Genomic DNA, 12,603 nt, shown 5'->3' with positions numbered 1-12,603 from the left:
GGCCTTCTGATAAATTTATATGTTGCTGTGCTGACATTCATATTTGTGGCCTTCTGATAAATTTATACGCTGCTGTGCTGACATTCATATTTGTGGCCTTCTGATAAATTTATATGCTGCTGTGCTGATACTCATATCCATGCCTTCTGATAAATGTATATGTTGCTGTGCTGACATTCACATCCATGGGCTTCTGATAAATGTATATGTTGCTGTGCTGACATTCACATCCATGGCCTTCTGATAAATGTATATGTTGCTGTGCTGACATTCACATCCATGGCCTTCTGATAAATGTATATGTTGCTGTGCTGACATTCACATCCATGGCCTTCTGATAAATGTATACGCTGTTGTGCTGACATTCATATTTGTGGCCTTCTGATAAATGTATACGCTGCTGTGCTGACATTCATATTTGTGGCCTTCCGATAAATTTATATGTTGCTGTGCTGACATTCATACCCATGGCTTCTGATAAATTTATATGTTGCTGTACTGATATCCAGATCTATGGCCACTTGGGTACAAACCATTTTAATCAAGCAATTTCATAAATACGTACCTGGAAGAGATGAGGCAGGAACTCGTGAGCTTTGCTGCGCAAGGACCTGTCATTGACCACATGGTGCATGTTCTCCAGGTACTGCTCAGTGGTGACCATGTTGTATGGATGTGCCAGTCCCCATTGGTCCTCCCACACAACCTGTAAGCAACAACAATAAACATGCAGAACAGTGGGCTATTTACAAATTAATATCAATAATAATTTTTTTGTGACTTTTACAATGAATATACCCTTGTAAAGGCTTAATTTTTAAGACTCCATGCAAGTGAGGAGTGAAGTGGATAGCCACCTCGCACATATGCAAACTACAGGAGCTAAGGAGAATGTATATTTAAGTTGTATGGTGCAGAGTCTTTGCAAACTTTGCAGAGATACAGCACCTTGATGCAAAACCTCAGAAATATTCATCCCATCACATTTGTGCGATGCTTCAGTAAGTTGTTTCTGTTCTGCATCAAGCATCAAGATGAGTTTTATTGACAAAGTGGAATAAAAACTGACTGTGTAAGTCCAAATTCATCCAGTGAGATGGTTGTTCCGTATCTATTACTTGGATCCTGGCTAATACCTTCTTTAATGAAATGCAAAATCCTGTGAAAAAGGTCCCTTGAGACTCAAAATTAACTTTCGAATTTTCTTTCACTATCTATAAGATAGCAATTTTTACAATAATATTTCTAGATCATTCATTACTTGTACTTCTAACAGATTAAGTAGTGTATTTCCTTTTGGGGATTCCAGAAATAGGTACATTTCCTTCGGCCTGCTCCACATTTCTTTTCATTGCCATTATAAAAATGATATTACCAAATGCAGCTAGAAGATATCCTAAGAACATACAAACTGGAATCAAGAAAGATCAAATAAACTTAAATTGTTCGGGATTTGCAGGTGACTTGGCGTTACTAGCTAATAACATTCAAGAAGCCCGAAATCAAATAAGTTCTACAAAATGTAGCACAAAAATAGGACTCCAGAGAAAAGACTGAGATAATGAAAGCAGATCCACTAGTAATAAACCACATATCAGTAAATAATAACAATTTAAATATCCAGGAGAAATTATAACATACAACTTGGACGAGAAATGTGCATGGCAGGAAAGAACTAATAAAATTATAAAAGCTTTAAAAAAGTTAACATGGTCTACACACAATAAAAATGTCTATCGATAAAAACAAAATTAAAACATTACAAGATGGTGGGTTCAAGCAAAGGCGACATACAGAAGTGAAACTCTTTTTAAAGTCACTCAGAGAAACAGAATCGATGCAATCCTTACAGTAGAGAGAAGAATAGCTAGAACATGTATAAATAAAAGATATCAAAAAGATGGACAATGTTGGATCATGCCAAATGAAGTGGTCTACAGAGAACTGCAGTCCATCATGGATAGTGTATGAAAGAAGAGGATCTCTCTTATTTTATTTTTTTAGTCACATTATGAAGACACCAGAAACCAGATTACCAGGAAAAATTATAGAGAAACTCTCAAATCTGAAGCAACAAGTAGGATGGAATAAGGAAATTAGAGAGGATATGGAAGAACTAGAAATACGAGGGCTATTTTTTTTTCAAGGTCCGATCGGTCGCGACAGTCAAACGCCCGCGAATATATGATGAACCGCTGCGCAGATGTGTTGCGCAATGTCTCTGAAATGACCGTTATGCGCCTCACCTCAGTCCCGTCAGTAGTGAACGTGCAGCATGCTCGTAAACATGGCTACAACGATCGCTTCGCCCGCCAAGTATGAAGTGCGCGGTGTAAATCGATTTCTTCAGGCTGAGGGGTGCAATGCAGCCAAAATTCATCGCCGAATAAGTCGTGTGTATGGTGAAACGTGCATGAGCGACAGCAAAGTGCGACAATGGCGCAGGAACTTTACAGCAGGGCGTACAGACGTCCATGATGCAGACGGCCAGGGAAGGAAGCGTGTGTCAACCGATGATCTTGTTCAGCGTGTGGATCAGGCAATTCGAGAAAATCGTCGGTTCACAATTTCTGTGTTGAGTGCTTCGTTTCCTGAAATTTCCAGGTCAGCTCTCTACACAATTGTGAGTGAGACACTTCAGTACCGCAAACTTTGTGCCAGATGGGTTCCGAAGATGCTGTCTGACCGTCACAAAACACAGCGAATGGGCGCCGCTTTAGCGTTTCTCCAGCGCTACCATGATGAAGGACCGGATTTTTTGAACAAAATTGTCACAGGGGACGAGACATGGGTTCATTTTGAAACGGAAGAAACAAAAGAGCAATCCAGACAGTGGATGCATTCGCACTCCCCGAGTAAGCCAAAGAAATTCAAGCGAACATTCTCCAACAGAAAGTGTATGGCTACTGTGTTCTGGGACCGGAAAGGAGTTCTGTTGGTGGAATTCATGGAACGTGGTTCCACCATCACTACAGCCGCATACTGTGTGACTATTCAACGTCTACGACGGGCAATTCAGAATAAGCGGAGAGGGATGTTGTCATCAGGCATTGTCCTCCTCCATGACAATGCTCGGCCGCACACTGCAGCTGCCACCACGAACCTCCTGGAGCGTTTCCAGTGGGACGTTTTCGATCACCCAGCATACAGTCCGGACCTGGCTCCATCAGATTTTCACCTCCATGCTAACATGAAACGCTGGCTAGGAAGACGGCGTTTTGACACTGATGAGGCGCTGCAGACCGGCGTACAAAGATGGTTACAGGCACAGGCGGCGACGTTCTATCAAGAGAGCATTGACAAGTTGGTACCACACTACGACGAATGTCTCAATCTGCGAGGCGACTATGTTGAAAAATAGCTGTGATGTATCAGTAAGTGTTACTAATAGAAAAGTGTTAAATTTGTAATGCTGTTTCATTTTGTGACCAATCGGACCTTGAAAAAAAAAATAGCCCTCGTAACTTTGGATGATTTGCAAAACCAAACAGAAAATTTAAAGAAACCGAAAAACATAGAAATAAGATTTAAACCAAAAATAGAAAAACAACATACAATGCGAAGGGTATTAAGAGATAAGGAATGACAGAAAAGATCAGAACAAATTAAAAGACACTGGGCAATTCGGAAAGAAAACTTATCGAAAAAGATGACCAGAAAATGATTGAGCAAAGCGGTCCAATGAGGCCGTAACAGAAAAAGGCGAAGAAGAAGCAGAATAAGAAGATGCTCCAAGGATGTCAAAACATGTCCTAATTATGTAATGATATTTGCAATTTAAAAATTGTAAATAAATGTAGTTGTATTGCCATTTTTCTATTTCTATTCTATTGTGACTTAGGCGCAATGCTCCAGCCGATCTGAGTAGGATGCAATACTGTTAAAGTGAAGGTCATGGGAGGTGGTCAGTGGCTTACAAGACTTACGATGCTTACTACAGAGGAGCAAACACTTTTAGTTAAGTGGGTTTTCCTTGAATGTAATGAATACATGGACGTAGTAAAAAAGAAGATTTATGAACTGTTTCCTGACTCAGTCCTACCACATCATGATACTGTGAGATTTAATATGTGAATTTCATAGCTGCAGTGCCATATTTGATGCTCTGAAGAATGATAGACCATCAACTTTTAACAGAAGAGAAACTTTTGGATATATTCGACAGGCTCCTTAAAAGTTCATCTAAATCCATGCGGAAACTGGCACCGCAGACTGGCGAATCTGTTTCACAGTGCACAGAGCAGCAAGGAAGAAGCTAAATCCTTATCCATATAAATTTTCTGTTGTTCAGGAGCTGGAAGAGAGAAGAGGGTTTTTTAAATTGTGAGTGGTTTCAAACATCTATGAACCATCATGGAAAGGAAGTGCAAAAGAGAACATTTTTTACCAATGAAGCTTGGCTTCTTTTAAATGATTACATAAACAGTCAAAATACCTGACTCTGGACAACTGACAATCCATAAAACAATCATTAGGCTTGCAGTTCATTCCTTTTCAAGTTACTTTGATAACATTCTACCTTTGTGTAATGCATTATTACAGAACCTTTGTGCTTTTAATCTCTCAATTCACTATGTTACACATGCGAGCTATCCACTTGCATCTGACCCTGTGCAGACTTTGCTGCCAACCGAATTATGCTCTCAGATAAGCCGCAACTGCAGAAAGTTATTTCTAATGCACTGTATTATTCATTGTTTTCGATATTTTGTGCACGTTCTGCTCTTCAATAGCCCAAACAACTAGCAGTTTAGTGTACCCATAATCCAGACAACAGTACTTCATTAACAGAATATACCTTGAGAGCCTCTTGGAATTCCTCCTGCTGTCGAGGATTTAGATGACCCAGGTTAACAAAACGCTCAGCAAGGATCAAAAAGTCATCAAACGACACAACACCATCTCGGTTGAGGTCAATCAAGCCATGGAAAGTCCTCATCTTGCGTCGCCAGAACTCGCTGTTGCCCTGAAATTAAACATTATTCATTATGCCTTGCACTCCAAAACTACAAAATAATGTGCAAGAATATTTTCAATCCACGTTTCCCAAGACGAAAAGATATCACCCAGGAAGACTGCTTGGATAAAGAGATTTGCAATAAACAAAATAGGCAAAAATTTAAATACCTGGGAGAAATACTCACCCCCAATGGAGATGAAAAGGAGGGATTAAAGGAGAGGGTGAGAAGGATGGAGCTGGCATTCAGACTATGTCATGACACCTATAAGTCCAAGTCTCTCTCAATTCAGGCCAAGTTAAAACATTACTGCACAGTGGTTAGAACAGAGTGCCTTTATGGAGCAGAAACCTTGACGAGGATGGCTGACCCAGTCCTTGAAAAAAGAGAAAGAAGATTCTTGCGAAAAATCTTAGGCCCTAGAAAGTCGACGAGTGACCCAAACACATTCCGGATAAGATCGAATTTGGAGCTCTACAAGACAGTAGAAAGAATCACGACTGTGATGAGAAAAAGGAGACTGACGTTTTATGGACATATCAAAAGAATGAACCCTGAGAGATTGACCAACAGGATACTTCTTCTGCAGGAAAGGTGGAAAAAACAACCGGGATGGCTTACACACGTGCACAATGACTTGGCAGAAATAGGTATCAAGGAGGAGGATATAAAAGAAAGGACATCATTTAGGAAGAAGGTTGCGGGATTGAGGGATGCGTTTGAAGAGCAACATGCGAAGCCACGGAACATCTCGGTGGAAGAACGAGCAAGAAGAAGTCAAAGACTCAAGAATCTTTGGCGAGAGTGTAAAGAGAAGGGTATCAGTCTGCGTGACAGAAGGAAGATTGTGTAAACGTGGCCCACAGGTGGCCGTATCGATTAATAATAATAATAATAAAATATGCTGACTAAGAAAGTAACCACTAGAGTGAAAGATATTAAGAAACAGATAATCATGTCAGAATGTAAGACCAAAAGAACATTACTACAAAGGTCGATCAAATATAAACGGGATTTTTGTTCATGAACATCAACAGCTGGTAGGACTGCCCTCGCGCTTCTGCTATGCTTAGGCGGGACCGTTAGGAGTGCAGAGAGTGTGCTGTTAGATATTTCCTGCTGTTTCGTCAGTAATGCTTGTGATGTCAGAGCAACAGCTGCACCCCTCCACTGCACAACGCATAATTATAACATTTCTTGCTCGTGAAGGAGTTACAGCGGCAAAAATTTGCCAGAGATTGATTGCACAGTTCGGTGATCACATTCTCAAGGACTCGTGTGTGTAAGGAGTGGTAGGGGAGACAGCACCAGTGAAAGCCAAGAATGACTGTCAGCTGGCAAGGTTCTTGCAACCATTTTCTTCAATCGGCGAGGCATTTTGCTGATTGATTTTTTTGCATGAGCAATGCACAGTCAATGCTGTTTACTACTGCGAGCTGTTGAACAAGGCGAGGGTTGCATATCGCCGCAAAAGAAGAGACCAACCAATTCGACAATGCGCGGCCCCATGCTGCAGTTCTAACTGTCTCCAAGCTACAGGAAATGCACTGGACTACACTTGATCATCCTCCTTACAGTCCGGACTTATCGCCCTGCAATTTCCATTTGTTCGGACCGCTTAAAGAAGTTCTATATAGGAGGGCAACGATTTGAAGATGACGAGAGTGTGGAAGAGTTCGTGTGCAGCTGGCAGGTGACACGACTCTGTTGTTTTTACGACGAGGGCATCAAAAAGCTGCCCATATGCTGCGACAAATGCATTTTCAAAGCAGGCACCTATGTGGAAAAATAAATTGTAATTGCCTTGTTTTCTTTTCAATAAGTGAATTTAAATAAAATTTAAAAAATCCCATTTATATCTGATCCCCCTCGTACAACTGCATGAAATAAGCAATTTTTCTTTTTTCTGCATTGTTATTATTACGGAAAGGATATTCAGGCATGATTAAGTGGAATACAAATGTATTTAACCAAGGCGCAAGTATCTTCTACCCTCAGGATGGTTGTGCAGTGAGATTTGCATAAATATTAGCGATCTGAACTATCAGAGCATCTACAATTTAAGCAACTCACCAACATAACTCTAGAGTGGCTAGATGATACTTGTGCCTTGTTCAAATACTTACTTTCACATTCTAAACTGTTAGTACCTCAAAATCCTCTCTCTAATTATTATTTTGTCAAGTTTAATGCATTTATGTTGGATAATCAATGTACGGGGGAAGAGGGGGGGGGGGGACGGCACTGCCTTCTAGATGTACAGGCTATGCTGTAGAAAGCCCGCTAAGCCCATCAGCTGCATCAGCTGATGGATTAGGGCGGTCTAAATGAATGTTATGAGTTGTACTTGTGAATGTAATACATACCATAGTCAATGAGAGCATTATTGGGATAACTGTGCCTGTTGAAAGACAGACTTTTATTTTTTAAGCATATTGCACGCATGTTCTCGAAATTTATCACATTAGGATTTAGATAAACAGTTCTTATTTAGATAATGAGATCTCACAGTTTAGGTTAGGTATGTTATTTTTGTGTCGTGAGAAATGTAAATGTTAGTGTGGAGGCCCAGGTTAGATTCCCGGCTCTGTCACGAAATTTGAAAAGTGGTACGAGGGCTGGAACGGGGTTCACTCAGCCTCGGGAGGTCAACTGAGTAGAGGTGGGTTCGATTCCCACCTCAGCCATCTTGGAAGCGGTTTCCCACTTCTCCTCCAGGCAAATGCCGGGATGGTACCCAACTTAAGGCCACGGTCGCTCCCGTCCCTCTTCCTTGTCTGTCCCTTCCCATCCCCCGCACAAGGCCCCTGTTCAGCATAGCAGATGAAGCCGCCTAGGCGAGGTACTGGCCCTCCTCCCCAGTTGTATCCCCAACCCAGGACACTGCCCTTGAGGCGGTAGAGGTGGGATCCCTCGTTGAGTCCGAGGGAAAACCAAACCCTGGAGGGTAAAGAAAAGAAAGAAAGAAGAGAAACGTAAATTCAAGGGGTGTACTGCTTTTCGTACAATTTATTCATGGTTCATTTTTGTAGAAATTTAAATTTAAATAAGTTGCCACAATGCGAATAAGCTGGACGAAACTCCGACTATACAACTGACTATAGACCAATGTTATCATTTCCATCGAATAAGGGCAGGAAACAATTAGCCCGACTCATTGGCTGAATGGTCAGCGTTGAGGCCTTTGGTTGAGAGGGTCCCGGGTTAGCAATAGCAATTACATCCCTCCATGTAGGGTTGACGTCAGGAAGGGCATCCGGCTTAAAACAGGGTCAAATCCACATGTGCGGCACAGTTCGCACCCGCAACCCCACAGATGTGGGAAAAAGTGGTGGAAGAAGAAGAAGAGGGCAGGAAACAATACAGAAGAAGAACATCCTAACCGAAAATGTAACAAATTACGAAGAATCGGGAGTATGTTTCACTCATTTTCCCGAGCTGATGGTAAGTTCTGTTCTTGACTTTCTTCTTGTTCTACTGTTGATACAGGTCAAGTACCTAGTTTTCTTCCCTAGTGTTTCAACGTCGCACTAACACATCGATGGTTTTCGACGACGTAAAAATGGGAAAAGGGTAGGATTGGGAAGGAAGCGTCCGTGGCCTTCAATCAATCACCACTGATCTGTATTTAGGGCAGTCGCCCAGGTGGCAGATTCCCTATCTGTTGGTTTAGTTTACCTAGTCTCTTCTATTGCAAAGAATTTGGAAATTTATTGAACAGTGAAATGAAAATCCACAGTCTGTTTCCAGTCATTCGACCTGGTCAGGAATTGAATGAATGAATGAAGCCCCCACCTAGCGGCGAGGATAGAAATTGTGCCGAATGCAGAAGCCTGTCGCATCCCACTGTCGGCAGCCCTGAAGATGGTTTTCCATGGTTTCCCATTTTCACACCAGGCAATTTAATTAATGTATTTAATTAAGGCTACGGCCGCTTCCTTCCCACTTCTAGGCCTTCGCTATCCCATCGTCGCCGTAAGACCTGTCTGTGTCGGTGCGACGTAAAACAAATTGTAAAAAAGCCTATTATTATTATTATTATTATTATTATTATTATTATTATTATTATTATTATTATTATTATTATTATTATTATTATTATTATTATTATTTGTGTGCGTGAACATTTCGAACATTTGCGAGGCGATTTTTGGCCTGAAACGCTGTAGTGTGACGGTCCCGCAAAATCTGGAGGACCAGGCATCTGTCGTCCCTCGGAGATATATGTCTTCTGGGTCTTCTATCGTAAATACCGAACTCCGGAAAAAGTTAAATTGAACGTTGAACGCTCCAATACGATGCCCCGAGAACATTTGCTACGTAGCGTATGTAACCTTCTCCCAGCTTCTATTTGCTTCCACCATTGAACTGTAGGTAATACTGGAACGATGACTGCATGGGAGCGAAGTGCGGCTTCCGGGGCGACTAGCTGTACGGCATGGAGGCATGACTGACGTATACGTAAATGCGATGAGACACGGGTATCTTAGCGAATTTTAAACATTTAGGCGGAATGTCTCTTGCAGATTTCACCTGATTTACGGTGATATATATCAGAGGATTAATAGCAATTTGAAACTGAAAATGCCTTGGAATACTGGATAAAATGAAAATATATTCTAGGCCTGATTATACTCAAACATTTTTTCTTCAAGAGATCACAAGAGAGTAAATGCGTATACCTACACTAAAAAAGGAGAAAACCCTGGCGCAACAGCCTCGAAGGGCCAGGGCCTACGAAGCGACCACTGCTCAGCCCTAAGGCCTGCAGATTAGGAGGTGTCGTGGGATCAGCACGACGAATCATCTCGACCGTTATTCTTGGCTTTCGAGAACGATACCTACACTAGAAAAGCAATAAAATAGACGCCATGCAAACGAAACATACGCATAAAAAATTATAGCTTATTGAGTTTAGACGGGAAATATCTGCGAATGAGGGTCAATTGAAAATACATTGTAATCAGGTTTTGAACCATATTTATTATCAGGACAGGGGCAGCATACGTATGCGTGTATATATATACAACTTCACATTGGAACATACACTTAATAAACAAAATTATATACATGTTACAAAATAATCAATCACCATTGATCTGCATTTAGGGTACCAACCCATGTGGCAGATTCCCTATCAGTTGTTTCTTTAGTCTTTTTTTGAAATTTTTTCAAAGAAGTTGAAAATGTATCGAACATCTCCCATTTTGTTCGGGTCCAGTATTTCCTTCTCACAGCTATAACCCACTTTTTAAATATTTCCGGACGTTTCCACAGAAATCTGCAATTGAAGTCATAAATTCTGTAACAATATCATTCTGACTATAACCTATAAAACGTAACGTACGACATTTAGTATGCCAAATATCATGTGAGATATCTCCATAAACACAGAATACTTAATGACAAGAGCCAAACCGGAAGAAAATACTAATTATCGTTTTAAAATACCATATTTATAGCTTTGCAGTCGATTGGAGCCCTGCAAACGAAGCAGACGTGTGTGCGGAGTGCTGAGTGTTGTGGCGTAAGCATAATGGGAATAAGCATAGAACTCTACCGAGCGGTCATCGGCCGATGGAACAATCGAATAAAATATCAGGTATGTGGTTTAAAATGTGATATAAAACACTCTGAAATCGTGCTGGCAGCGTTAGTGATTGCTGCATTATTAGTAATTGGAGGAGTGGGAAGCAACCCTGGGCCACTGAATTGGGAAGATATAGCTAAGATCAAGGAGGTGATAAAAGAGGGCAGCCAAACAGACACAACGAGGGAGCTCATTATGGCACAGAATAAAGATATTCAGGATATGAAAGACAGCCTTCGGGGTGATATGGCAGGTATAAAAGAATCTCTAGATAAATACCAGGAAGAAATGAAAATTGCTGGAGATGCAGGTCCGGAGATCAGTGCTTGCCCAACGTAGCAGATGTCTGGTCATACATGGGATTAAGGACAATAGAAGCGAGGACAAACTGGCGTTACTAGATGCTGTGTTGGAAGTGTTCACACAAGGAGTGAAAGTAAATTGCACGGAATCCGATGTGGACGACGTGCAGAGAATAGGAAGGATCCAAGGGAACAGACCGATTAAAGTACAATTGGTATCTGGAATGAAAACCCACCAAATTCTCCGGAATGCTAGGAATTTAAAAGGGACGGAAGTCTGGATTCAGAGAGACCTGGGAATTGAAGAAAGGAAAGAGATGAAAATCCTACGATTCCACTTGGGGAGAGCAAGAAGGGAGGGCCTTACAGCGTTTATTAGAGGCTATTAGAGACTATTCATCACAGGCGATGGTTGGAGAAAGAACTACACGCCATCGCAGCTGGAAGCCCTGGCGCGAGGAGGAAGTGCGGTACCGGCGCAACACGGAAGAAAGAATGATGACGTGCAGGAAACAGGAGCAGAGCTCGTGTCGCCAAGGTTGCTGACACCTACTGACAGTGAGGGCGTTGCCACTACTACGGAGAGACGACCTGTAAGTAAATGTTTAACACCTGATGAGGAACCGGGTAATAGCTCGTGTACTACTCCGGTAGCTGAAAAAAGCAGCTGCAGGACAGAGGACGATAAGAAAAAGAAGCAGGGACAGAGCTTGAAGGACTTATGGGCTAAGAAGGGAGTGTTCTCAGATGGAAAAGGTAATAAACGGGAAGGAAAGAAGTTAGGGGAAATTTATAGTTCCCCTCATGGAAGTATAGTACAAATTGATAAAACAATAAACACACGTAGTAAAACAGGTAGTGTCTCAGATAATAGGAAAGTGAAATAACTAGCATTGAAAATTGGTTTTGTAAATATAGAAGGCATATTAAGTAAACTGGGGAATGATGGAGTGTCTGAGCTTGTGGAAAATTTTGAGATATTTGCTTTTTTAGAAACATGGATGCCGGAAGGAAAGATTTTAACATGGAAGGGCTATGTTACGAGAAGTGTAATAAAAAGAAAACGAGGGACTCGAGGGAGAATTCCGGGAGGAATAACACTTCTGATAAAGGAAGAGTTTAGTAGTCAGATAGAAGAATTGCCTAACGATATGCAAGATGTAATTTGGATCAAACTTAAACTGGAAGGGAGTAAACAGAGAGACATATGCTTAGCCTTTATATATAACCATCCGATGGGGTCACCATATACCAATGTGAACTTTTTTGAGGATTTAATAGAGGAGATTAACCTAATGAGAGGTAAATATGAAGAAGCAGGAATCATTATGTTGGGGGATTGGAACGCACGAATTGGAGAGTCAATTCCCGCATACAGTAAAGAAGGAATAGAGCCAATGAGAGGTAGCAGAAACAGTCGGGTTAAGGAACGTAATGTATATGGGGATAAACTACTAGAACTATGTACCGCAGAGAATTTATATATTCTAAATGGATGGTGGCGGGGAGATGAAACGGGAAAGCTAACATATATTACAGCGCAGGGAGGTAGTGTAATTGAATTGGTTGTGTGTACGGGAGATATTTTAGAGATGGTAAAGGAAACAGAGATATTAGAATGGGCCGAATCACATCATTCCCCGGTATCTGTTACCCTAGGAGTGTATGAGAAAGAACAGGAGGAACGTAACACTGTAACAGAAAAAGATAATATTAGGATAATTAATAAATACAAGTGGTGCGAGAATACCCC

At 41.3% G+C, this 12,603-nt stretch overlaps 1 protein-coding gene across 1 annotated transcript in view; it reads right to left on the bottom strand.

The window, feature by feature from the left end:
• Window positions 1-12,603, bottom strand: part of CBP (sarcoplasmic calcium-binding protein) — a 154,816-nt gene that overhangs the window by 10,099 nt on the left and 132,114 nt on the right. The window contains exons 4-5 of the mRNA XM_067159567.2: window positions 4,799-4,966; window positions 566-706 (exon numbers count right to left, since the gene is read on the bottom strand). Of these exons, the coding sequence (XP_067015668.1) occupies window positions 566-706; window positions 4,799-4,966 (309 nt within the window). The remainder of the gene's footprint in view (window positions 1-565; window positions 707-4,798; window positions 4,967-12,603) is intronic.

The sequence above is a fragment of the Anabrus simplex genome, chromosome X, assembly GCF_040414725.1.
Source record: "Anabrus simplex isolate iqAnaSimp1 chromosome X, ASM4041472v1, whole genome shotgun sequence".
NCBI lineage: Eukaryota > Metazoa > Arthropoda > Insecta > Orthoptera > Tettigoniidae > Anabrus > Anabrus simplex.
Note: the sequence above shows the minus strand (reverse complement) of the source record. Positions and strands in the feature narration are given on the sequence as shown.